Consider the following 25,479-nt stretch of genomic DNA (forward strand, 5'->3'; position numbering starts at 1 on the left):
CACACACAGGGGAAAAGTTAGGACAATTCCAAGGGCCCACGACTGACAGGGGCCCCAAAAAAATAGGTAAACACCAATATAAAATTATTAAACCATTATCATTGAGTATATATATTTCAAATATAATAATGAAATTATCTCTTTGTTTTTACGTGTTTTGGGCAGTAAAAGTTAAATAAAAAATGGCCTTTAGCACATTTTTATGGTGGCTTTTAATCTCGCATCAAATAGTGAATCGCACTGCATACTGTATGCAGACTTGCATGCATGTACAAATCACCAGCAGTAAATATTGTGCTAGTACTAGTTATTGAACTACAAGACGCAAAACAGTTGCAAGACTTTAATTAAAGTTATGTAAAGCTTTTGATGGGATAGTTAGGTCCTAGAGATATGGTGACAACAGCTGCACAGACAGGGCCCAATTTGATTTTTTTGTCATGGGGCCCAAAATTCCTAGCGGCGTCCCTGCACACACACACACACACACACACACACACACACACACACACAAGGGGCTCAGATGGTGTGTTCAAAGATCACACCGTGGGGAGCAGTTCGGGTGTTCACTCCCTCACTTGCTCAGGGGCGCCTCGTCAGTGAACAGGAAGTGAACTAGCAACTCTCCAGCTCTCAGTCCACCCTCCATACTGGACCTCCAGTTGCCAAGCCAAATCTCTACAGACTGAGCTACTGCTGCCCTCAGGATATTTTTAAAAGGTAGGTAACTGCCTGACCAGCATATGAAAAGAACCCTCTTTGTCATTTAGTCAGTGGCATGCAATATTTCACACTGAGCTGTGAAGTATTAGCATGCTTATAAAGCTGTGATCTATTACATTCTCACTTATCCCTGGAGCTAAAATCAAATCCTTTAAAAACTACCTACGTAAGAATGAATTTTTCTGTGTGTGCAATCACAATTCATGCTGAAACCATCGTCATAAATAAACAGAGGTATGCTATGAATCTTATGATCACTGTTTGGAAAAATGTTCTTAACAACTAGTGTCAACAAACAGCCAGTGAGCAGACAGAGTGAGATCATGTGGAGACCATCCCAGAAGTGTTAGCTCTTGACACACCCACCCCACTGCGTCCTGTGTACATAGGTTACCATGGATCCTCACTTCAAGGACAACTGAACAGCTTGCAATCAAAGCTTTGTGAGGCTTAAGCAGATGAAACGAGCATTGTCAGTGGCGAGGAGAGGGTTTCTGCAGCAAGGTACTGTAATAGCAAGTGCCATTTTGTGCAGACTTCAGCTGTTAAAGCAACACAAGTAGTGTTTCTTTTCTTATCATTCATATTTTACCCACCTGTATTTAGATATGGAAAAGGGTGTCAAGAACAAATTTATACTAGGACTTAAAGGGTCTTTAATCACAAACACACTGTAATAGTCATGCGGTGCTAAAACTAGTTGTTGACCATCAACCAAGCAGTGGAAATATCAAGAGACATGATCCTAGAATAGACAGACACCTCCAGCTGCCACCTTTGTGTGAAAATCTTTCCCTGTTGCTTGAGCAGACATGTGGGGAGATGAGGACTGTAGCCTCTCCCATACAAAGGGAAGTCATAGCTTAGATCTAGGGGGACACTCTAAGATGTTTAGACCCTCGTGTAGAAGTTCAAGTCCATTTTCTCTCACGGATCTCGACATGTGGGACACCAAATCTCGCTTTACGGCCCAGGTAAGACCCAGATATACTCTTTTTGTGGCAAAACAGTTTGATCAAAGTAGTTGTTTTTTTTAAAAGTGTGTGTTCTTTTTTTTTTAGACCTCAGCATGGTGTGGTATGGCAACTGTCTCTGGGACAGGGTTTATGTCCAAAGTTAGCACAAGGTGACGGGAAAATGTATCTAATTTTTAAACCACAAATGTTAATTTTCAACTCTGGGTGTTCTAATAAAATCTTGCCGACATGCTCGATGTATTCCAGCACATCTGGGAGCACCGGTGCCTTCAGACAGAACGACCCAGGTCTAAGGAAGTGGCAATCATTGTCCCATCTGACGCCAGAGACTCCTACACGATCCTTTCCTCCATCTCCAGGGGCCGAATTAAGGGCTGCCCGAGGTGCAAGTAGCTTTAGACAATCAGAGGTGGGGCAATGGCTGCAGGATGCTCATGAGCGTCTCGACACTCAGCTGGAACGTCTGACAACTAGAAATTCACAGCTGAGATACAACATAAGTACAGCACAACTGCTAGACATGAAACACAAAGTAAGTAAAAAAGTACATTTAGATGCAAATGTAAGCAAATCCTATTATCTTTTTCCTTCTTACTACTTGTTGTTTTGGGTGACCAGGGTGAAGTTTTATAGTTTTTCTGTTTTGGATAGGTTTGTGTATATTGGTATCTGCTTAGTTGCACACAGAGTCCTGTTATTTTGTTTTACAACAGCTGCCAGAGGTAGTGAGTGCCCTTGAGCAGGAGAGGGAGGTAGCTGAATTATCCCAGTTTGAAAAGAGCCGGGAACGTGGAGAGCTCCATGAAAAGTAAGTGCAACAAAAACATGGAAAGGAACATTTGAATGACTGTAGAAAAGATCGAAATTCCTCATGTGAAATTCTCTCACAAGGGTCCTACAGCTGGAAAAGGACCTGATGCAAATGAGATCTAATTTAGACAGAGGAAGCAATGATCAACCAACCGAAAGAACTGGATCATCACCGGTGAATCAAGAAGACTTTAACAGGCAGGTGTGTAAAGCTTTATGCATTATAAAAATAGATTTTGTTTTAAGTAATGTATTATTCTGTTTGTCCAACATTGATTTTATGCATGTCTTCAATTCAGGAGAGGCAGAAGGTTGATACAGAGTTATGCAAGCTGAGAGAGGCTCTGAGAGATGCTGAGGCGAGGGCAAAGACTCAAGAAGAAGAACGAAACCAGGCAATCCAGAAACTACAGACATCCACAGAGGTCAGTTTAAAAGATTACAAGGGAAATTTAAAAATGTACTGTCAGTCTTGTTTACAAGAACTTGCTCTGAAGTTGCCTGTTGTACTGCCATTTTCTTTTTATTCCACCTTTAATCTGTGTGTGTTTTGTATTCTGTGTACCTAGACACAGAGGGCGCTGTTGAACCAAATAGAGGAGATGAACCAGAAGTTTAGTCACACAAGACTAAATCACTCTGAAGTGCAACAACAGCTGAGTGAAGCTAACAACAAGATCAGTGAAGCATGCCTGGTCTGTCTCTGATTCAATATTACCTTATTCTAGATCATAAAAATGTATAAAAGTAAAAATCAAACTTCGTAAATTGTCTTTTATTCTTCTCAGGAAAAAGCCATCTTGTCGACTCAAGTATTGAAGCTACAGGATGATATAAGGGAACTGAAGGCCTCAAAATGGCCTCAATCTGACAAAGATCATCTGATTCAGGTAACATATATTATCTTTAACTACAATGTCTGAAGCATCTAATATTATAATATGACTATATGAAACATGAAAATATGAGGTGTTTGTGCATGTGTCTTATATAGGAGAAAACAGATCTGTACCAGACGTCCCAGGTCCTTGGGACAGAGGGTTGTGGGGTCATTCAGGATCAGGACAACAAACAAAATCAGGACACTGCTCTGACGAAGGAACAATCAAAGGATCTCAGAGAGGTTCAAGGCTTTGTCTTTTTGTTAAGTTTAATTTTTTTCTGGATTCTTTTTATTAAATGTTCATTGTTGTGTCATCACAACCAGGAAAATGAAGAGCTGACAAGTGAGCTTGAAATGATTAAGCAGAAATTGAATACATCAGAGTCTCAGCTACAGGAAATAACAGCCGAGAGGGTCACCAACTCCAAACGGGTCACAGATTTGGAGGCAGAATGCTCTCAGCTGATCAGAGAAAAAGAGGAACTGTTGAGTAAAATGAATGAAGGTCGACATGAGGAGCTAACAGAGATTAAAGAAAAATACTGCCAGCTAAGGTGAGATGCTGATGGTGAACACTAACTTTTTACCCTAAGCTATGCAAATTTGTATGATTTCCCAAATGATCAAACTTATTTTTTTCCAGGGAATCTGTGGAATCTTTGGAATTAGAAAAAGTGAAACTGCAGGATCGCTGCTTGGGTTTGGAGGCCGAGGTCCTTGAGAAGGAGGAGAAGCTACACCTGTGCAAGGAAGAGTATCAGAAACAAGACGCAGTAAGAGTTCAGAGCATAGATGAACTAAAAGCTGTGGTCACACATTGGACTGAAAAATGGCAAAAGGCGGCGTTGACCTTGCAGTCGACACAAGAAGAGCTAGAGCAACTCAAAAAGAACAAATCCAGAAATGAGGTATGGATATCCCTTTAGCACTCACTTACAAAATCTAAACTTTAGAACCACAAATTTCAAAATTAAAAATCTAATTTTCAGCTCCAAGCAGAAACAAATCTGACAAGTGAGATTGAAAAACTTAAGAGAGAGGGCCAGAAAGACAAGTGAGTCAATTTTCATTAATTAAAAATCATTAATTACGCTAATTTATTACCTATTATTACCCATTTTGTTTTGATAACATATTTTTCTACATGCAGAGAGGAAATTGAGAATCTGCAGCAGCACAAAGCTAATATGGAGGCAGTGCTGACCAAAGCCAAGGTGGTATATCTCTGATTTTTCTTTGTCAGTATTAGGGCACTGAGATGATCTAATTTTGAATATGTACATACAGGTTATTTAACTGTGTGCTGTTTAACAGAAGGAATCCAACTCCCTGCTGAAGGTTGAGCTTGATGCATGCAAGCAAGAGCTGGAGCTGGAAAGGAACAGGAGCCAGGCACTGCTTCACAGATGTAAAGAAAAAGGCAGCGGAGAAATGCATATTTACTTGTATCTAACTCCAGAAAATAAATGTTATTTTATTCTTTAAACACAAGGGGGTGTTAAACTGCTGTGACCTTGTGTTTGCAGATGGCGAAGCCTCAGTGCAGACTCGGGACAAAGAAACGGCGACAGAGTGAGTGGATTTTGATGAGATTTTCATTTTCAAAATGCACCATCCGCAAAATCCAAATGAAATTCTGCATTCTGTGTCTTTATCATGTACTACTATCTGTTTATCAGCTTATCACAATCCTCTTTGTTATGGGAGCCACCATCACACTCCTGCAGCAGCCAAAACAAACCCCCTCAGGTAACAAGATGTTCCTCTTTCACTGAACTCAATTTCAGCCACAGTGAAGGTGCAAATACATTTGTTGTGCAATGGTGTATTTTTATGTAAATACATATTTAGGGTAAATATTTGTGTAGAATACTGTCCGTTCATTTTTTTTATTAATAGGGGTGTATGCAAAGCAGGGAGTTTCAAAGCCTGAAGCAATAACTGTCTGAAAGAGAGAAGGAACTGAGGAAAATGTAAGCTTTTCTTTGAAAGATATAGGACTGACTAATTATTTTAAACACTAGGAAGTGAGTATGTAACAGGTTTTCATGATTACCGTGATAGGGAGGAAGCTTTGATTGGTCTAAAAAGGCAGAGAGAGATGGAAAAAAATGAGGCTCAACTCAAGATTTATGCTCTGGAGGTCAAGGTGCAGTCACTGCACCCTAAACATGCAGTCTCAAACACTGATCTGTGTTTAACCACATGAACCAGCAGACGATGATGAATGGGGATTTAACTTGCACATCTCTTCTTTCTTTATCATTTATGTTTCTCTTCTGAAAAAAGGCTTCTGAAAGGGGTCAAGATGATGATGAAGGCCAAGCAAGTGTCCCACCCAATGACTCACTGAGCACTCAGCCAAAAGGTGTGCGCCTGTTTTTGAAAAAAAAAAAAGCTACAGAGGATAGTTTGTTGATTATTTCTCACTGGCTCTAAAACATATTCCTCCACCTGTTTTCAGAGAGCAAGAGGAGGGCGAACCAGCTGCAGCAGGAGAAAACATTGGCAGTCCAGAAACTTCAAACATTTCGGCAGCTTTACCAAGTAAAGTTCATAACAGCAACACCTCTGTAGATGGCCTCCTGTGCTGGTGATGAATGTAATAAATGACTGACTCCTTGTCTACAGGTTAAAGATGAGAAACCATCTGCTGAAGCCGGAAAGGATAAAACGGTCAGTCCAGTTCATCTTGAGGCGGAGCAGCAGAGGAGGATGGTCACTGAGCAGGTATACTGTATGATGCCTGTCCAATATATTGGACACATTTAGTCATCAAATACCTGCAGAACTAATCAGTAAATAATAAAACAGCCTCAGCTCTACGTTTTGTTTACTTCTACTCCACTCCACTTTAGAGACAAACAGTGTACTTTTGAAACATTTATTTAATAACTCAACTATTAAAAATATCTTTTACTACTTACTTTGCAAACTCAGATTAAAAATACATCATGATGTATATATACATTATAATTTATTATTATAAATTAAGATTCAATAAGATTATAATCTAATAATATCATTAAATAACCACTTTCATTTTTGGTATTCTGTTTGACTCCTATATTTTTTAAATTTTGAGTATTTTTAAACTGTGGTATCACTACTTATTAGCACTTCTTCCACCTCTAATAAAAGGGTATTTATATTTGCAGTAAATCACAACAGAAATACACTGTATCTCATTATGTTTGTAGTTAAAGAGTCTTTTTAAGGAGCGAGAGGGAAAGGAGGTGGGAAAGGTTGACAGCAGACCAGCTCCAGCTCAGACAGCAGCGTCCTCACTACAAGACCGGACTCCAGCATCTAAAGTTATGAGAGTAAGAAGCCCCAACAATCAAAACTGATAAAATATACTGTAAGAATCCCGACCAATAAACAATTAGAGTAATAAAATGGACTAGACTAACGTGAATACATTTTGTGTTTTTCATTCAGGGTTCAGTGGACAGGAGGAGCTGGCAGCAGGGCTCAGGTTTGATGCCAGTGTTTGAAGAGGACGAGGAGAACAGTGACTGGCCAGGAGAGGAGGTTCCTACTGAGGAAAATGTCCACAACCAAAACCAACAGGTTGTCATGTCTTAAATTGAATCATGTCTGATTAAAACATAACATAAAACCTCCGGCAATCACACGACTCAAAAGACCATCTATGTTTGCCTGTCTGCATGCTAGGATGTTTCAGAAATGATGTATTTACATCTGCAACTGATGAAAATCATGACTAGAATAAACACTGATTATACCATAAAATGAACAGAAGTACCCACACATTCATTCACATATATAAATAGACACATACAGTATGTGCAGACAGCACTAATCCAGCTTCTGCTTTAATCAAAGAACATACAGTTCATGGGGAGGGGTGTCAGCCTGGCTGCACAACCACTTAAATGTAAAACAAGCATAGTTCAGCTTAAATCTCACATATAACTCTTTCTAGGCTGTAAATAATCGGATTTGAAGCTGAGGAGTGAACCACTCGGCCGGAACACAGCTGACTCAACCATAAGAGGATAGGAAAGAGTTACAACATGTTACTGTTTTATACTGAAGGCTTGAGACTGTATGACAACAGAGTCAGTAACATCCAGACTATATGATAAAGTCTAGGTCGGTAAAAGTGGTGTTGAATGCGGATACATGCAGCCTTTAACTTTGAAATAACACTAAAAAAGAAATTGCAAACGTCTTTTATTGTCTTAAATGTTAATCTTTTTTTGGCTGCTATTAAAAAATAATTTGTGAAACAGGCAAAGATATTCTTTAAAAATCATTCATCTAAAAGATACCGAAAATATCTGCACAGGAAGCCAATATCTCCCAACACAATGATGAAATTAGAGATTTGAAACCATTCTTCTCCTCTGCCAGATGTCAGCTATGAGTGCAGAAATCAGCAGCCTGAAGGCAAAACATGTGAATCTGCTGCAAGGTGAAGTTATGCATGAATCCGTGTAATAATCATTAGCGTAGACGTATGCTGTGGTCTGTGCCGTGTTTATAGTTTCATCTCATTCAGGGACATATCCACAAATGCATAGCTAGACTAAATGATGTGGAGCACATTGTTTAATTTAAAAACGTCCTAACGTAACGTCCTATTTTCTGTCCTTAGCCTTTGATCTTCTGCATGAGTAAGAATATAAAATGAATTTGGATTATTTCATCTTTGTGTTTCCCATTTTTTCCTGATTTAGCGACAGTAGAACCAAACCTGTCTCACTGTTCAGATGAGACCGACCTGCAGAAGAAGAGTGCACCTTCCCTCTATCCTGATGGCATATTCCTGGCTGAGCTTGTAGATATCTGTAGCCCTGATGAAGATGAAGAGGACTCATGAGGTGTTCTCATTGGGTAAAAACATACTATATACAGGTCTATAAATTGACCATTCATTACAGGGTGCTGCACCAGCCAACGTTGTGCCTTATAGCTTTTACTGAATGTTTTTGTACTCAAAATAAATGTAATGACTAACTTCCATTAGCAATTTAAAGAGAATATTTTGCAAATGTCTGATATCTTGTAGGTCAATCTAGCAGAAAATCAGAGTGGTGATGAGTAAAATACAATGCGACAACAACAAAAATGTGAACATTCATACCTCAGACAACAGTGTTAATAAAACTCATCAAGCTTCCTCAGGCAAAAAAGTGTTTTATTTATATGACATGATATGTTTTTTCACATCATTTTTACATTCAGAAGACTCTACAGCCAACAAATGAAAGATACAGATGCACATCAGAGTATATTAAGTATATTTGTGTGTATCGCATACATCAAACGTGTATCTCGGTGATAGGGACTGAATACTAGAGTAACCCTTCAGTATAAAGACTGCATTGCTCACTTCATGTTTTTCCTGTATTTACTGGGAGAGCAGGCCGAATGGTTATAAGAGATGACTGATAAGTTCTCCAACATTTTACAATATCTATCTAAGAAACTCTAAACTCATACTGTGTCGTTTTTCACTCTTTTCCCATAGAAAAATTCATGTGTTCAAATTGTATTGAAATAAGGCCATTGTAAAGATTTTATTGAACTGCAATGTCAGTAAACACATCATTGGATATATAAAGTGAAACATTAGCTGTGTGCGCCGTCATGACAAGGGCTTATTCTGGATGAGTTCATACGGTATGTCAAGTCCACTGAGCTCTATGGAGGCTCTGGTTGTATGGTGTGCCAGCGTGCCTGCTCCACCTGCAGGTTGCACATGTCCCTCCAGTGAGCACGTCCAGCATCTGCAGCCTCTGCACCGATTCGGACACGGCCAAGAACTTTGCCTTCTGAAAGGATCTGATTCTGTCACATAAGAGAGGAGCAGGGACAAAGAAATCACAGGATCGTTCCAGTATAATTACATTTTTTTCAGTGATTGTGAGTTCACAAAGCAAAGTTTACCTGCATGATTATGAATTCAAGCATGAGGGGCATCTGACTGATGTCTCCTGGAGGCAGGTCAAACAGGAAAGAAGTATTCCACACGGTACAGGATCCTCCCTTAGTTTCTCTGCTGCTGATCACAGCTCCTTCATGATGCAGATTAATCACCACCTGGTATTCTGGAAACAAACACACAAAGATTATGAAGTGTGAAACAAAATCTATCAAAGAATTAAGATTAAACATGAAAACTAAGATTAAAAATGAAGCTGGGCAGACTTCCTACATAGTCCTAACTTGAGTTGATATACCACAAAACCAAAAATATATTACTTTTCTGTGTTAAATCTTTCTGCTTTTTGCTGTGTTAATAGCGGCCAACCCAACAGATGCAGACAAGCATACATTTTTTAACTCAACACGGTCTCTGTATAAATTATTTAGATCTAAAATACACAATATCAATATCAAAAGGTAGAAATTTTGAACAATCACATCATAAAAAAATATTTATGCACACTGGATGTACTGGAAATTCAAAAGCGTGCTGAAACCTTGTCTTTATCCATCCATAGTAATGCAGTCCAGTCTGCTCTCTGCCGTCTAAATATTCATCATACTTTCAGATCGGATATGAAACAAAAAGAGATTATCCCAGTCAGATGTATGTGACATACTGCACATGAAACAGATATCATAAAATCTAATGGCTCTGAATAAAAGATGTTCTTGTTTGCAATAAAAAAAACAAAACATGCTTAGACAGGCTAATGCAAACAAAGATTAGATCTGTCAGATCAGAGATCCAGAGGAGATTGGAACATTTTCCTGAGGATTGTGAATAGTGAAGGATTAAACCACAATGTCATTAAAAAAAAGGGATGATCTCCTGCTGCATTCGGGTCCTGTAAGACATCATTTAATCCCCTAAACATTAAAAGCAAACATAGGGAATTACTTTACCTCTGCCCCTGTAAGGCAAAAGTTAACTCAGTACATGCGTGCTTACATAATGCCTCTATGGGATCTCTAAATCAAATGCATATTTCATCAAATTATAGGGACATTAAACTGTGGTTTTACCTGCTGCTGCTGCTGTTGCCGTGTCAGCAAAGTTGTCTAGATTATCTGCTCTGAGGACTGTGGCCTTGATGCAGTGGGTCAGGGTCTGATACTGAAGCAAAATGAAGATCTGTGGAGGACAGCTAAGCCCCTTACACGTCGATGCATCCTGTGAGATCAGACCATGCAGCCAGAGGGCAAAAGTTCAAAGAGCAGAGAGAGGGAGAAACCTCAGTTGACAGGAAATGCCACATGAAGCTTTTACTTTGTACTGTGCAAAATGACACAAATTGCTCAAGATGTACATAAATCAAATAATATAATAATATAAAACAAAATCCTTTGATTTTTTTCAGCAGATTTCAACAGGTAACCAGCACAGCATCACTATCTGCTCCTGACCAGAGCCCCCAAAACTCCCAGGTGTCACTATATTATGTGTAATATAGAGCTTGTTTATTCTTGACTTTGGAAACTGCAGCCAGGCCCCGTAAAAATAAATACATACTCCGCACATAATAATTCAATACAGCACTACCTTTTTTAGCTTCCACTTGCTTGGGTTGAGCTCTTTCGTGAAGTGAAATGGATGCTCTGCCCTCCAGTCTTTTCCTCCACAATCAGCCTCCAGTTCACCCAGTGCAGTGCCTCTCAGACTTTGAGGTTCTCTTGTGTATACCGCTATTCTCAGTACACACCTTTGGAGCTCCTTCACAGAGCTCACCTTCAAAAGCAGCACCAGGCTGTGGGTCTCAGGGCTGAGAGTGCTTTGGGCAGAGGCTTGTATAGGACAGGGGTACAGAGGCAGCAAGCTGCCCAGCACAGACACGTCCTCCAGTGTGTGGAGTGTCTCAGTGAGGCCGAGGATAGTGACTGCCAGGGTTTGCTGCTCTGGAGAGAAGGCCATAGTGAAATGGAGGCATGGTTTTGGTGATATTGGCCGCTGGCAGCTGGCACTAGTGCCATAGCTCAGTGGACCCAGCGGGATTGGTTCTTCAGGCATAAAAGGATATGCAGCACTGGGGCTGGTTAGCCTGCTGTGTTCATTAGAATATATACTACCCCCAGTCACTGTGCAGCGCCTCTGCAGAGCCTTACATGTTTTGGACAACATTCCCAGTTTGGGAAATACAGGCAGGGAAGCATGACTGGGATCTATGGGTTTATAAAGGGGTGATGTTAGTGGTGGTGTGCTGAGGCGGCGCAGGGAAAAATAAGACTTTGGCTGCTCCTTCTGCTCAGAGGCAGCTGTAGCTCTATTCGAAGATGGCAGAGAGGTAAATTCACCCTCTGAAGGGACAGGGCTGGTGAAAGTGGAGGGGTACTCGAGTATATCTCCATCCAGCTCCTCGTATTGCTGCCTGGACCCCGATGAGAGAGGCGGGTGCTGGGCAACGGACACAGGTTCAGCAGGAGCTGCAGCTGGTGCCGCAGGATCTTTGTCTTTTTCTGGACAAATCTGACTGTGCCTCCAGCACATAATACATCCCAGGACCAAACACAGACAGAAGACTATCAGTCCAACCAAAAGAAGGATTTGGAGGTGAACTGCAGACATAACAGAGAAGAGTAAAATCAAATAGAATATAAAAACTGCCATATTTTACCCTCATGCATGTACAATTTTACCCCACTGTCATGAAAGCATAGAACCAATGTGTCATATTAAAGTACTGATTCCAATGTAAAAGATAAGGAACAAAACCCACAGTCCTTGGTCTGTACAAAAATGCACTGAATTAGTCATAACACATAACACACAGTTACTTTGGATACCTACTTGATTTGAGCTGATTATGTCTCATACTAACTTTGGTTTCATGCATTTTTCCACAGGACAGTAGATTTTGTCCCCCATTGCTTACACTGGAATTACGTTAGATGAAGATCATGACCGAACAGAAGGGATGATTACAGTGACCAAAACATCTTTTAGCATCAATATGAGCATGTGAATATTGTTTTAAAAATGTGAACGTATCCTTTAAAACCATACCTTCTAGTTGTTTGGTGAAAAGGACCTGCACCAGAAGCCAGAAGAAGAGTACAACCATGATCCCCTCAATCATACCTTTACAGCAGAAGAGAAGCACAGACTGCCACAGAGGCTGACCTGGATACTCCTCATCGTGGTAAGGCATGGTGCCAAGAGTGTGCTGAAGGTTTGTCTGAGGCTATTTCAAAACATTCACAAGTGGAAGCCCAGAGTTCCCAGTAAAGAAGATGACTTGCTTGACTTCTGAAAACACATTCTGGTTTTCAGCCCTGGAGATATCGGCCCATGTAATTCTGCTCCACAGGATCAGTCAAAGCCATTGTTGAAGTGCCAAAGGGCACAAAAACATCTGCATCCCATTAAAACATCTTAAATATTTAGAATCACAAGTTTCAGGTTTGGAAAAAACAAAACATGCACTTTACATGATATCCTCAGAGTTCATGAAAAGGATGTCTCATAGTTCTTCTGCAGATGCTACAGGTGTCTTTTCCTGTTCAAAGTTGATAAATCATCCTGCTGTCCTGACTGCTACATACTGTATATTCCAGCATTCGTCCGCGGACAGTGATCTCCTCATTTGCAGAGTGACTTGACCAGTATTATTTCTCTCTGGCGGGCGGGGACTGCGGGCGGAGATCTCATAATACCTCTCAATTGTGCCTGTAGCATCTTTCTTCTACAGTGATCCAGATGCCACTCCAGCAATGTCGCTATAAAATAACTATCCCAGCAGTAAATCCTGTAACTCATCCCCCGCCCTCATCCTCTGACCCATGAGCTCTCATCTCCATTAGTACTCCGTCGTAAGTCTGCTGCAGAGTTCAGGAATTAACTTTCAATACAGACTCTTTCTGTGCTTCCTCTTTTATGTGAAGATTTTTACTGGAAAAATATAATATGGACAAATGGAATATTGATAAATGTTTATGGATATGAATTCTTGAATTAGTGTGTGTCTGGTGTAGTGAAGAAGAAACACTTGAGTAAATTTAGCTTCTATCACCGGTACATTTACTAAAGCACTTTGTTGCTTTCATGCTTGACATTGGGATCAGTATGTGTGACAAAATAATTTCAACTCAATTAACAACAAATTAATTTACAACTGCATGCTTGCCAAGTGAATTCTTGGAATAGCTAACATTTTGAGGAATATTCTAATATTTTAACCTAATTTTTAAAGAACTGAGGAGGCCACAAACGTAACAATGACTGTGTAAAAAAACAAACAAAAAAACACAACAGTCTTTCTACAGCACACACGATTGTTTTATTCTTCATGGCCACATGTCCAAGAAATATGTTAATCAAAGACCAAAACAGAGTTAAACATCAAGTCTGATTTGTTACAGTTGTAAAATTCACAGTGGCATTTGTTTGCAATAATGTCTGCTTGATTGTCCACATACAGAAGATTTCAGCAGATGGCTAAATCAACACGCTAAATATTGCATATATCTCTAGAAGAGTGAGGTAGAGCTCTTTCAGTGTTCACTTGTCAAAAAGTTTGAGGTCATTAACGATACATTCTCTGCGTTTATACAAACACAACACAACATTATGTCATGAGATACAGTCTAACAATGATGTGTCCAGAGGACATTCCTGAGTCCAGAAGAAATTCCAGAGAAACTTACCAACGAGGGAAGTCAACTGAGGTAAATTTGTATCACTACCATCCCACATACAGGTTCCAAGAGAAACCTCGTCTCTCACACTTTGCCTTTGATTGACAGCTGACATGAAATAACCATAGAGCCAAATGATTAAATAAAATAAAAAATAAAAAAACTAAAATAACACACAATGCAAAACATTTAAAAAAAAAAAGAAAAAGAAAAATTCAACCAACCTGCAACCAATATCTTTGCCATTTGATTCTTTAGGACACATCATTTTTGTGGAAACTGATAGTGTAAATAATCCCTGAAAGTTGACAGTTACAGACAGGAGCTATGACATTGAACTAAGGCTTTTTGGTCATCATCAGCAGCACCACACGGTTCTACTCTGGAAAAGGCAGCTACAGAACTGTTTGATAATTAGCTACATAGAAAGAGACTTCGCATTGGCTCTCATCGTGCTTACTCTGCTCTAAAGACACTTTCGAACAAACCTTGTAAAGCCCTTTCGACATTAATCCCACTACATTTTGCTACTAACAGGCACTAAGGTAAACTGTGATCTGAAACTACAATAAGTATACTATATATGAAAGCCTTTGAGGTAAAAGGCCAGTGTCCTCCTGACTTATTTAAAGCACATTACACTGTCAAAGTAATGGCAAAAACAATGCTAGAAATAACTGAATTGCTCCATATGTTGCAGCTGATTACCCCCAATAACTCACACGGTTCTTGTCCGACAAGAGAGGTATGTTGTGTAATAATTTCAATCCGAACAGATTTAAAAGCCGGTGAGCCTTAATTTGGTCCCTTTGAGGAGGTGGAAGATGAAGAGGAAGGACTGTGTGAGGAGGAGAGGGCACTGAAACCACTTGTTCCTGCCAGAGTTACAGCCTGTGACGCCACAGGAGCAGCTGACTTCTGGGCAAACAGCATTCCTGCAATGCAGAGATCAAAACTATTCAAATCAATAGACATTAAAAGCATGTATTGTGCAATTAACTTGTCATATTTGCCAAAGTTATCATTTTCAAGATCAGGGGAGAATTTAGTGTTATTATTTACTTTGTATAAAGTGAAATGAAATCCATTAGTGCTGCAGTGTACATAATGAACATGTTATTAACCCTGTTTGTTTAATCCATATAAAAGAAGAGTAAAAACCACAAGTCGTGGAAGAAAGTCAATGCTCTCAACCAAGAAATAGTCCCCCGTAAACACACAGTAAACAGTTTTGTTTTCGTTAGATTAGGTCAGTTAGGTTTTTGGAAAAGATTAAACAACTTAGATATAATGTGTTAATTAGTCAACGTTAGAGATGTTTGGATGTGGATTCACTTTCTGACAGAATCACACAAGCCGTTTCCAGTCTTTATGCTAAACTAAGCGAAAGCCTGTTGGCGCTATATATCATATTTAATGACAGACTAATATGAGACAAGATTCTAAGATCTACAGCATCTTCTTGTCTAACGCTTGGCGAAAAAAGCAGAAAAAGTCGCACATTTCCAAATAGTTTAACTGAGTAAAATGGGATTTTAGTTGCCTAAAAATAACAGAAAAAAATACACAGAATAATTTACAAACTACATTTTAACCAATTTAAATATAAATGGATAAAAAACACCTTTCCTAATGATTCCTACAAAAATAAGAAAAAGAAAGGTCTGATTACTCACCTGAGTAAATGGTGCCATTGACCTCCACAGATACACTGATACTGGCTGCTCCATTAGTGGAGATACTCAGAGACAAATCCTGTTTGCTTTCTGTGGGAGAAGAAGAAAATACTAAAATTAACTTTCCTAAGATGAAGAAAGTAATAAGGAAGTATCATAACAGCAAAGACAACTCACCATGTCCATTGTTAAGTTTGAGGTTCATAGGGTTGAAGTGAGAGGCAAAAGCCAGGAGGTTTTGTTGGAGGGCCTGCTGCATGAGGCGTTGCTGCTCTTCCGCCATCTGCATCATTTTCTTCTCTGGACCATCGGCTGCAGCTCCTCCTCCTCCTGCTCCTCCTCGCTCCAGCCTCTCTCTCAGATGCTCGAGTGTGGCAGCTTGTGCCAGCTGCTGCTGCTGCTGCTGCTGCTGCGCCAGAGCCATAGGCAGCCGGCTGGATATTACAGAGGTTGACATCTCATCTGAGTGGAAGAAAATCAAAGAGGAAATACATTTTAAATGTGTCATGAAATCAGAACAAAACAAAAAAAAATTACTTTTCCCCTGTAGATAAAATGCTCCCCATGCACAGTCATACCTGTCTTTCTCTTTAGAATTGGGCTAGCGGATGTATTCAGGCCGTTGTGTCCGGTTGAGGTGGCTTGCATCGATGGTGAAGATATGAGAGCATGTGGAGCAGAGCTCGGGGAGGGAGAGTAGCGGTACAGGCTGTTGGTGTAGCTGGGACGTCGACCTTCTCTGCGATTACTGTCGATGGCTGCCTGCAGCTCACCTGGAGAGCTCAGGCCCTTCTTCTCACACTCAAACGGGTACAGATACTTCATATACCTACAGAGAAAAGTTTAAATACATAAATAATGGACAAACATCCCTTCTTAAACTCAATTTCCAAACTTTAATTAGATCTTTAGACTTAAGAATTTCAGTTTGTGTTTCACTTACTCAAAGATGTGGCTTTCAATGTCACCCACATAAATAATACTGAGCAATTTGGGCTAAGTGCTACTAAAATAACCATATTTAAAGTTAAAGGAGAAGCTAAAACTTTCACATTCTTTGATTACTGTTACTTAAGGACTTACTCACGTGTGAAGAAAAATGTAAACTAATCTGAAATGAACAAAGCCGGTGGGTTTATTGATTTTAAATTATTTTGTTATCCATGCAGCATTTAAAGATGCAGAAACACCTGAATATATTAATTCATTCATGAAATGGTCATTGTAAGCACATTTATTAGATTTCATAGCTGCCGATAGATAGATAGATTGATAGACTGAGGTTCTTTGGAGTTTGCAGGTTAAAATCTTTCATGACACTATAGGGAGGGGGAAGCACTTAGAGGGACAGAAAAAGACTCAACAAACTGGTCAAGAAGTCCGACTCTTTACTGGACTGCCACCTAGACTCCATAGAGTAAGTGGGCGGGGAGGAGGACGTTCGCGAAGCTGTCATCCATCATGAACAACTCTTCTCTTGAGACTGTGGGGACCTTAAACAACAGACTGCTACACCCACCATGACGAGAAGGAGCGCTACCATAGGGCCTTCATTCCAACAGCAGTCAGACTCTTTAACACCAGCATGACTTCACAACTTTCTTCAATTAGTTCTTAGATTTCTTCTTTATAAATCATTTCTTACCCACCGTGTGTATACAAGCTGCTGTGAATGAATTTCCCTGGTGTGGCATTATCTCTCCGTGGTGTAAAAATAGAGAATCTAATTTATTTGTTGTTAATATACTAATTATTGTGGTTACTATACTTTGATTGTGTAATGTAATGCGATGATTTCACTTCCTAATACTGGAGCACGTTTTTGATCTTTTCTGTTATGAATGAAAGTGACACCTACTGGGTGCGCAGGGTGAAGGCTGCACTGGTGATAGATGTGGGCAGGTTAAGACCTTTGGTGATCTCCCTCCAGATCTTCTTGTTAATAACTTCCACCAGGCCTCCCTTCTCTGTCACAAGCTTATAAAGCCTATACAGGTCAAGCACCTGTTTTGCCATGATGGGAATGCGGTTAACAGGTGTTCCTGAAAGAATAAGTAGATAATAAATAGATAAGCACATGGCATAAAATAAGAAAAAAACAGTATTTAGGTCAGGAACAAGGAGGAAGAGAACCTGATGGCCTAGGGTTAATGTTAGGTAATGTGGCTTAGGAGGCATAATCACAGAGGATGCACCTCTCTAATGAAGCTTATTTCAGACAGATGGGGGTGGGGATAATTCCACAACAGCAGCTCTGTTGCTGCATTGATTTGAGTGCTGGGGGAAGGGTGATTTTAGAGCCAGCAGTGCATGCCGATCACAGGGTTGACATCTAAACCATCCAATCCCGATTTGGACTAAAGCCAATTAATAAAGGAGGCTAAAAGGCAGTTGTAGAAATAAGATTAGTCTGTGCTTAGTATGGACAAATGGCATAGAGACATACACTTTTGCCAGAGGCATGAACTTTGCACACATAGAGTACGGTTGCTGACTATTCATCTATAAAAGCTATTTTATCATTGGACCATATTAATCTGTAGTACTGTCTTTAATATACAGTACTTTATGCATACTTAATTGTGTGATTGTTTCATTTAATTCCTGATTATCTTTCAAATTAAATAAATGGAAATGGTGAATTCAATGACTTGATAAGACTGCATCATTTGAGATGATTTTTATTCTACACATAAAAGGTAAACACTTTTCAGCTGATCCAAAGATCATCAGCGTATGACTGTTTAACATTATTATAGCATCATTCAGTCATCAGCAGTGCCTCAACAACATCACTGCTTTATTTATTTTATTTGATGCTCAAAATAATCCTGACATAGAGTCATGTTGATTAAGTAAGAAGGGAACGGAAGAGCTCTTTACATTCTCACAAAAACAACACAAATATTTATAAAAACTAACACCAAGCCATACCTCGTTTCTGCATGAAGACAAAGAGATCGTCGAGAAACTCCTTCCGCTGTGGGTCGTTATCTAGTTCATAAAGCTGGGAGTTAAAAGAGAGGGAAAAACACATTAGCAACAAGATGGTCGACAGTGATTTCAGGTATTTTCTAATTTAAATACATCGTACAAATCTACTAACCTTGGCAAAGTCTCTGGATGGCTCCCCTCTTACTTTTCCTCCGTCAGTATCCTCAGCCCAGATGGCACTTCCTCTCTGTAAATACATCCACATAGAGAATCATCAGTGTTTGTCTTTTTGAACGCAGAAGTTAATTTCCAGTAGGTTATTTTTGATTAAAAATGGACGTACAAATGGTACTATACCATGGCTGGTGTTACATTATATACTGACTGGCAGACACGCAATATATAGACAAGGATTATTAAAATCAAACATTGGGATGTTGTATCCTCACTGAGATACTATTCCTATTTAAGGCTTCTTTGTATTTGTCACTTTTCTTCACGGACTATGTGCTTCCAAACCTGCTTTATTTCTCGCCCTGACATTGTCAACCGCAGCACAATCAGACAGTAAACAGCTGGTCGTCCTGAGCATCTGGCCGCCTGTACTGCTGCTCTCTGCGTGTACATTAATGCATATTTTTTCAAAGGGAGTGTCTGTGTAAAGATGGGCACAGTAAAAAGGGAGATTAATGGACAGGCCCCATGCTCATTAGGTTTAATACGGCATGTTGTTCCTCCATCACCTCCCCCTTAACATGACAGTTAAAGGTTAAAAATGTGAGTGGAGGGCAGTGTGTGCAACAGTGTGGAAAAGCCTGCTGAGAGGTTATTGTCCTGCTAACGCGCACAGAGAGCTGCATGATGATGCGTGTCTTAAGAATGGTCCGTCATTATCATTTTTTTTTAAATCATGCTCTCCATCTTATTCAAAACTGACACCACAATTAATTTATTTTAGAATGGTTGATTTAGTAGCAGCTCATGAAGTGAAATCACATGTTTTTTGTTGGATATCTATTTTTGGTTGGCTTTCTGTGGGCTTATGCGGGACAATCACATCACATGCTGTTCAGTTCACGTCCTTGTTTTATGTTTTATATTCAAACAAAGCACGCATGTTTTTCACAACAAGGCATGTTTTTGTGTTAGATAGGATCAAATGCTCCAATCGTCATCATCACATTGTCTCCTTGTGGCTTATCATAATAACGGGGCTGTTTTTGTTTTTTCTTTGTCTTCACATAACAATTTTACTTGCATTTAAATGTATCATTAAACTCATTATCCCATTCACTAAAATGTTTTGGTATGGCAACCTGATCCTACCGGGGGGGTTTGATGACTACAGCATTTCACCGTTTCAAGTTATAAATACATGGGGACAAATTATCTGTTGGCTTCTAGTCCAACTTTAACTCTCGTGTTTACAGTACAAACACAATTCAAACTGTAAATGCTGACACACAAACAGATGCATGATATTGTAAGTCAGTAGTTTCCAACCTTTGTTGTCAGATGTAACCCCCACAGCCCTATCCGCATTCATTTCAGTTGACTTTAAAACTGGATGTTAGCACCAACAACTGTATAAACACGGATATTGTTACAGTTGTCTTTTAAACAATTTAACTCTCAGTGTGTGTATTACCAACTCTTTCAATAATAGAAGCTGGAAATTTAACAATTACCTTTCTGTATTTAACCATTAATCCATTACTTTTTTCTAATTATTTTAGCTGTGTATGTATTACCTTTAGCTAACTGTTAATCCATTACATTTAGTTAATTATTTGAGTTGTAGTTGAGTTTTAGCTACTCATTTTAACCATTTATCCAGTACTTTTAGTTAACTATTTATTGTACAATTTATGAGATATCTATTTGAACTATTTATCCATGCCACACATGTGATACAGCAGATTCAGTGAGGATATATTTTTTTAAATAAACTGTAATTTCTATTGTTTAACAGGATCTTTATAGATCCCCATAATTGCAGAAGTTAGTTATCACATCACTGTTTTAATGCTTTTAAACACCAAATTATTTTTCCCTTCTTCTGTTTTCAGTTGTTAAACTGGTTAAAACAATATAACTGTGGTGGCAGAGCTGTTAACACATCTAATGGCTTCATAGCTTAGAATTTCTAATAAAGGACTTCTACTCCCCCGCCAGAAAGCTTATTGATGTGAAGGTAGATAAACATCCCAGTCTTTTCACCATCAAATGGAAATAAAACCCTTCCCCCACTTATTGATGAGCAAGTGAGACCTACTGCGGATCTATTAACAAAGAGCTTTCAGTTAATTGCTCACACAGTTTTCACACATCTACTCCTGGGAATGCTGATAGTATTCAGTATGTGGGTCAGGAAAGGGTCTCTTTTGTTGGCTAGATTTTATTAGGCTTTTAGATGATTTTATGTATGTAAATGTGAAATGATCAGGTTAATGCATACTCAAAGTAGTTTTGTAAAAAAAAAAGAAAGAAAAAAAAGTGACTATTTAACCGGTTAAGATAGAAAAAAAAAACAAAAAAGAAAATTCTACTTTCTACATTTGAAATATTAAGATCAACATTAGACTAACTGGAACTACCTCTTATAAGCTTTATTAAAAGAGAAGAGGAAGTAAAAACATATCCCTCACTAAATTTCAACATAACTGCAGCAGGCGGCCACATTTATAATCCAAATCAAATTAGTGGATCAACCCAAACAAGTCAAGATCATTTATCTTCCCCCTTGTTGTGCTGTTGGCTGAACTCGGAGCGAATGAGGCCCTTTGACCCCTGCCCATGCTACGTTTAAGGGTGTACAGTGTGACTGCACACAAGGACTGAACAATGGCTGTGCAGCATGGCGAGGCTTGTACAGCATAGTTGAGATCTTCAAATATGTTTGCCCTGATGAAATTAATGGAAGAAACAGCTAAAGGATCAGTACAGAGAGACAAAATGTTACGGTGAAAAAATGGTAACAAGAGTTAATCATTGCAACTATTTCAACCAGAAAAGACTCCATTTCAAACTATTTGTGAACTTTTACACACTGAAAAACTACTAAAAGCATCTACATTTTAGGCAAAGTAGAAAGCATTTTTAACTTTGTGCCCGGATAGATAATTTAACTAAAGCTTGCTACGCTAAAAAAAAATGTTCCTTACAAATGCAGTTAGAAATGATAAAGTGGTAAATGCTTTTTTAGCTTTACTTAACAATCAGGTAAACCAGATACAATTAAATATCACAAGTAATCTGTCTTTCTTATATAATTTATTTAACCAGCATCTAAAGTTAATCTGAGCACATATGAAGATGTTAACAGCAAACGCCTCGCTTTGCATTAAGTAACAGAAAAACTGACTACAAACAAACAAACACGTACATACATTAAGTTCTTTTAACATCAGCCTGTCACGTCTCATCATTGTGCTTTTAACTGAAACAGAAGAAATGTTCTTCAATGCTCCAGCTGTTGTGTGCTCGCCTGAGGAAAGGAAATGCATTCTCACTCCAGTAGCCATATAATGTATTGATTACTCGCAGCTGAATTAAGCTGCCATTTAGCGTTGCCAGGCGACAGTTAAATTATGCAAAGCTATCCGCTGAGCTACAGCTACGTCAGCAGTGAGTTTTATGAGCCTCTCGAGGTTTCAAAAAGAGGGCTAATGAACACATAACTTTGTGCAACAACCATGGATTCACAAAGAGAAACTCTAACTTTTAACTTCACATGTAACGTCTACCAAAACACACAACAGAGGGACGTACTAAATATTGAGAAAGAAGTGTGTAAAACTGGTAACGAATACCAAAAGCCTCTTTTGCAACTACTGCAAGTTAACTTCATGGGTAGTTGCTTGCTGGTATGCTGCAAGGCTCAAACCCAGCTGTCCCTCTGCCTGCAGGCCTCATTAATCATAACGTATTGTATTGAAGTGGGGCCTTTTCAAGGGAAATACACACAGAAGAACCAATCAGATTGGTGTGCGCAAAGAAGGGGAAGAAAATCTATGAGGGCAACCTCTGTTTCCTGTAAGTAGTCAAACATCTGTTGGAAAACATAGATACTAGCTCTAGATCTCATATTTTTTTTACCATAGAGGGAGATACAATGAGATGAATGTCCACCCCCTACCCAGTAATTTCTTACAGCAATCAACCATGTTCATAAATACATGCTTGAGGCTATTTCCAGAATCCTCTGCTCTCATTTTAACCCCATCTACACCTCCTTTCCTTTAAACAGTAAATATGGGATCACAGCCAAGACCAATTAGGCCGGTCTGGCATTTTGGAAAGTGGCAGACATAAAGTGAAATTTAGCAGAAGGAGATCTCTGGCCTGGCCAGTAATGAAACATTATTATGTTTGGGTATCTTGCCAAAAGGGACACGCTTCTTTCTCCTAAATACAAGACAACAGGAGGCAGAATAGTGCCTCCTGACCCTCAGCGGGAAGAAGTCAAAATTAATAGTTAAACACACACCAGCTAAGATGTCTATAGCCGCTCTGTAAAGATGAGCCAAGACTATGGCTACCTCAAAATAAAAGATGGTAAACAACACAGCAAAGAGAAACTAAATTGCCTCGATTTGGGACGTCACATCGAAGATAACTTACTTGTTTAAATGGCTCATCATAGCCCCAGTCACCGAAGCCATTGGGTGAAGTGAAGGCTTGTTGGCCTGCAGGAGACAGCAGCTCCTTTTCCTCTTGCTCTTGTTTTATTGCTGAAGGTGGAGACGTTGGCCTCACAGCAGATGGCTGAGATGTTGAATAAGGAGGAAAGGGGAGGCCTGAAACCTGCTGGAGTCTAGGCTTCTTCGCCTGCTGATGAGGCCCAGTCTCCTCGTCGTCTTCCTCATCCTCATCTTCCTCCACATCATCATTCTCTTCAGGCTCTATTTCCTGATCCTCCTCATCTGAGTCTTCGTCTTCATCATCTGGGTCTATTCTGCTGTGTTGACTGTTCAAAGCTTGTTGAGCTGCTTGATATGTCTGTCCGTTTGCTTTGCCGAGTAACGCAGAGTCTAGTCTGGATCCAGAAGCTCTCGCTGCAATGGCGGCATGTTGAGCAAACAAGAGCTGGGCGTGAAGAAGATGTTTGTCTTGCAGGTTCATCTCCAGTTTGGCCTCTTGCTGTCTCTGCAGCTGCTCCATCACCGCCTCCAACTTTACCCCAGCAGGAATGAATTGTGGAAACCCGGCTGAACTGCCCTCATCGGATAAGCTCGACTTTGGACAAAAAATACAAACTTCATTAAGGAAAATCTTTCTGCAGCAAATAATCCAAGACTTCACACACAAAACTGGTTTCAACAAGACCCAAATTAAGGTTTAAACACTGGTGTGCTGTTCAAGTAAAGTTATACATGTTTGTTTGTGGATTCAAACCTATATTCAAGTGAAATGTTGGCAAAGAGAGGCTGTCTTGGCCTCAAATGGAAAATCTTGATGGCTTTAAACAATCATTAACAGAAAACATCCATCCAGCTGAGAATAAATTAGTGGCAGGTTACAAATGTTTCCTTCAGTGTCCTCACTTTGGTAAAAAACTACTTAAATACAGCCATAGAGAACTTCCTTTCACGTTTCTTCAGTTTTTTAAAAGGAAAATTTTATTTTCAGCGCATATACCTGCGAATATTTGGACTATGGTAATAATTACCAAGAAAAACACACAACTCAAACAATAACTTAATGGAAAACTTCGTCCACAAAGGGCAAATGTTGCTTAAAACATCTACATGACTAGTCATTTGCTTTGTTACTGTACCAAACACGAGTGTTAGCGTTACCAAACAGTCGTCGACACTCACCATTTGCGCCTTTGAGTAATCCATCACCGCCAACAGGTCGTATCTAGTTTTTTCTTTTTTCCTCCGACAGATATAAATCGCATCGCATGACCAGTTTTCCAAGCAGAAAAATGGTATTCAGATCAAATGTGGTTTAAACACCCCCGTAGTGGGGAGGCCGGGGTGCTCTTGGCTGGAGGAGGGGTAATAAATGCTCTGCGTTTTACCTCCCTGGTCACTGCGCATGGAAACTGAAACATCTTTGATTGTCTTTGACTGAGTGGCCTACACCCCCCAACTTGCATGAATGAAAGGCCCGCCCCGTGCGTAAAACTCGTAAAGTGGGTTTTTTTCCTACATCTCTGTGGAAACTACCCACCCACTTTACAAAGAAATCCCACCCACTGCCTTTATCTTAAACATTTAAGGTAACACGACCTCTGATGAAATAGAAGAAAAACGCGTTTTTAGTCTGAAGCATATACAGTAGGTCTAACTTCCACATCCACAGGGTCCATTTTCCATTCCGCATTTACGCATTTAGAGCATGGATAAATATAAAAGGATAAATATAAAGTGCGTAAAAACGCACAGGGGTCATCTGTTTGAGGTATTGCAGTTTCATTTCCTTTATTCACGGTGACATTTAAAAATGTGTAATATTTACCTTGACACTCTTATTTTTATAACAATTTATCTAATTCTTTACAGGACAATAATGGAAATCTTGCGTTCATGGGAACCAGTGGCTACAGTGACTCCCACCCCTCTATAAAAAGCCCAAGGCAAATGTTGTTGACATGAACTGATTTATGACAGGATAAGAAGGAATTTCAAAGTCAACAACTGGCTTTCACCAGTAAACTTGAATCAAATTTACCCAAATATTCCAGATATTTATTTTAAGTGTTATGTAAGGAATAGGGGACGCTGTTCCACTGTTTTTGGCAGTGCTTAAAAATACAGTCGTTTGGGGAAAGTATAATGCAAGCAATTTTCTAAATGGTAGGTACGAATGTTTACCAGCAAGCGAAGCTACGCATTCTGGGTAATTCATAAGACAGAGTTTTTTGTAAAATAATAAT

The 25,479-nt window shown here is 39.4% G+C and overlaps 2 protein-coding genes across 2 annotated transcripts; one reads left to right on the forward strand and one right to left on the reverse strand.

Annotated features, from left to right (window-relative positions):
• Window positions 1-1,141: 1,141 nt before the first annotated feature.
• On the forward strand, window positions 1,142-8,543 carry LOC109138975 (golgin subfamily A member 6-like protein 22). Its single transcript, XM_019260892.2, has 23 exons — window positions 1,142-1,697; window positions 1,785-1,849; window positions 1,947-2,232; window positions 2,414-2,508; window positions 2,592-2,712; window positions 2,810-2,935; window positions 3,080-3,205; window positions 3,299-3,400; window positions 3,505-3,633; window positions 3,718-3,947; window positions 4,037-4,301; window positions 4,383-4,447; window positions 4,544-4,607; window positions 4,708-4,801; window positions 4,920-4,965; window positions 5,073-5,142; window positions 5,683-5,761; window positions 5,858-5,940; window positions 6,025-6,123; window positions 6,594-6,716; window positions 6,835-6,966; window positions 7,774-7,834; window positions 8,100-8,543. Exons 1-23 carry the CDS (start codon window positions 1,536-1,538, stop codon window positions 8,240-8,242), a joined length of 2,766 nt encoding a protein of 921 aa, XP_019116437.2. The 5' UTR covers window positions 1,142-1,535; the 3' UTR covers window positions 8,243-8,543.
• A 5,059-nt stretch (window positions 8,544-13,602) lies between these two features.
• Window positions 13,603-24,731, reverse strand: LOC104940673 (AT-rich interactive domain-containing protein 3A-like). Its single transcript, XM_027273187.1, has 9 exons — window positions 24,416-24,731; window positions 23,217-23,831; window positions 18,766-18,840; window positions 18,594-18,666; window positions 17,518-17,701; window positions 16,238-16,488; window positions 15,837-16,121; window positions 15,660-15,749; window positions 13,603-14,918 (listed from the first exon to the last, which is right to left on the reverse strand). Exons 1-9 carry the CDS (start codon window positions 24,437-24,439, stop codon window positions 14,779-14,781), a joined length of 1,737 nt encoding a protein of 578 aa, XP_027128988.1. The 5' UTR covers window positions 24,440-24,731; the 3' UTR covers window positions 13,603-14,778.
• Between the last annotated feature and the right edge of the window lie 748 nt (window positions 24,732-25,479).

Source organism: Larimichthys crocea, chromosome XXI (genome assembly GCF_000972845.2).
Source record: "Larimichthys crocea isolate SSNF chromosome XXI, L_crocea_2.0, whole genome shotgun sequence".
NCBI classification, from domain to species: Eukaryota; Metazoa; Chordata; class Actinopteri; family Sciaenidae; genus Larimichthys; species Larimichthys crocea.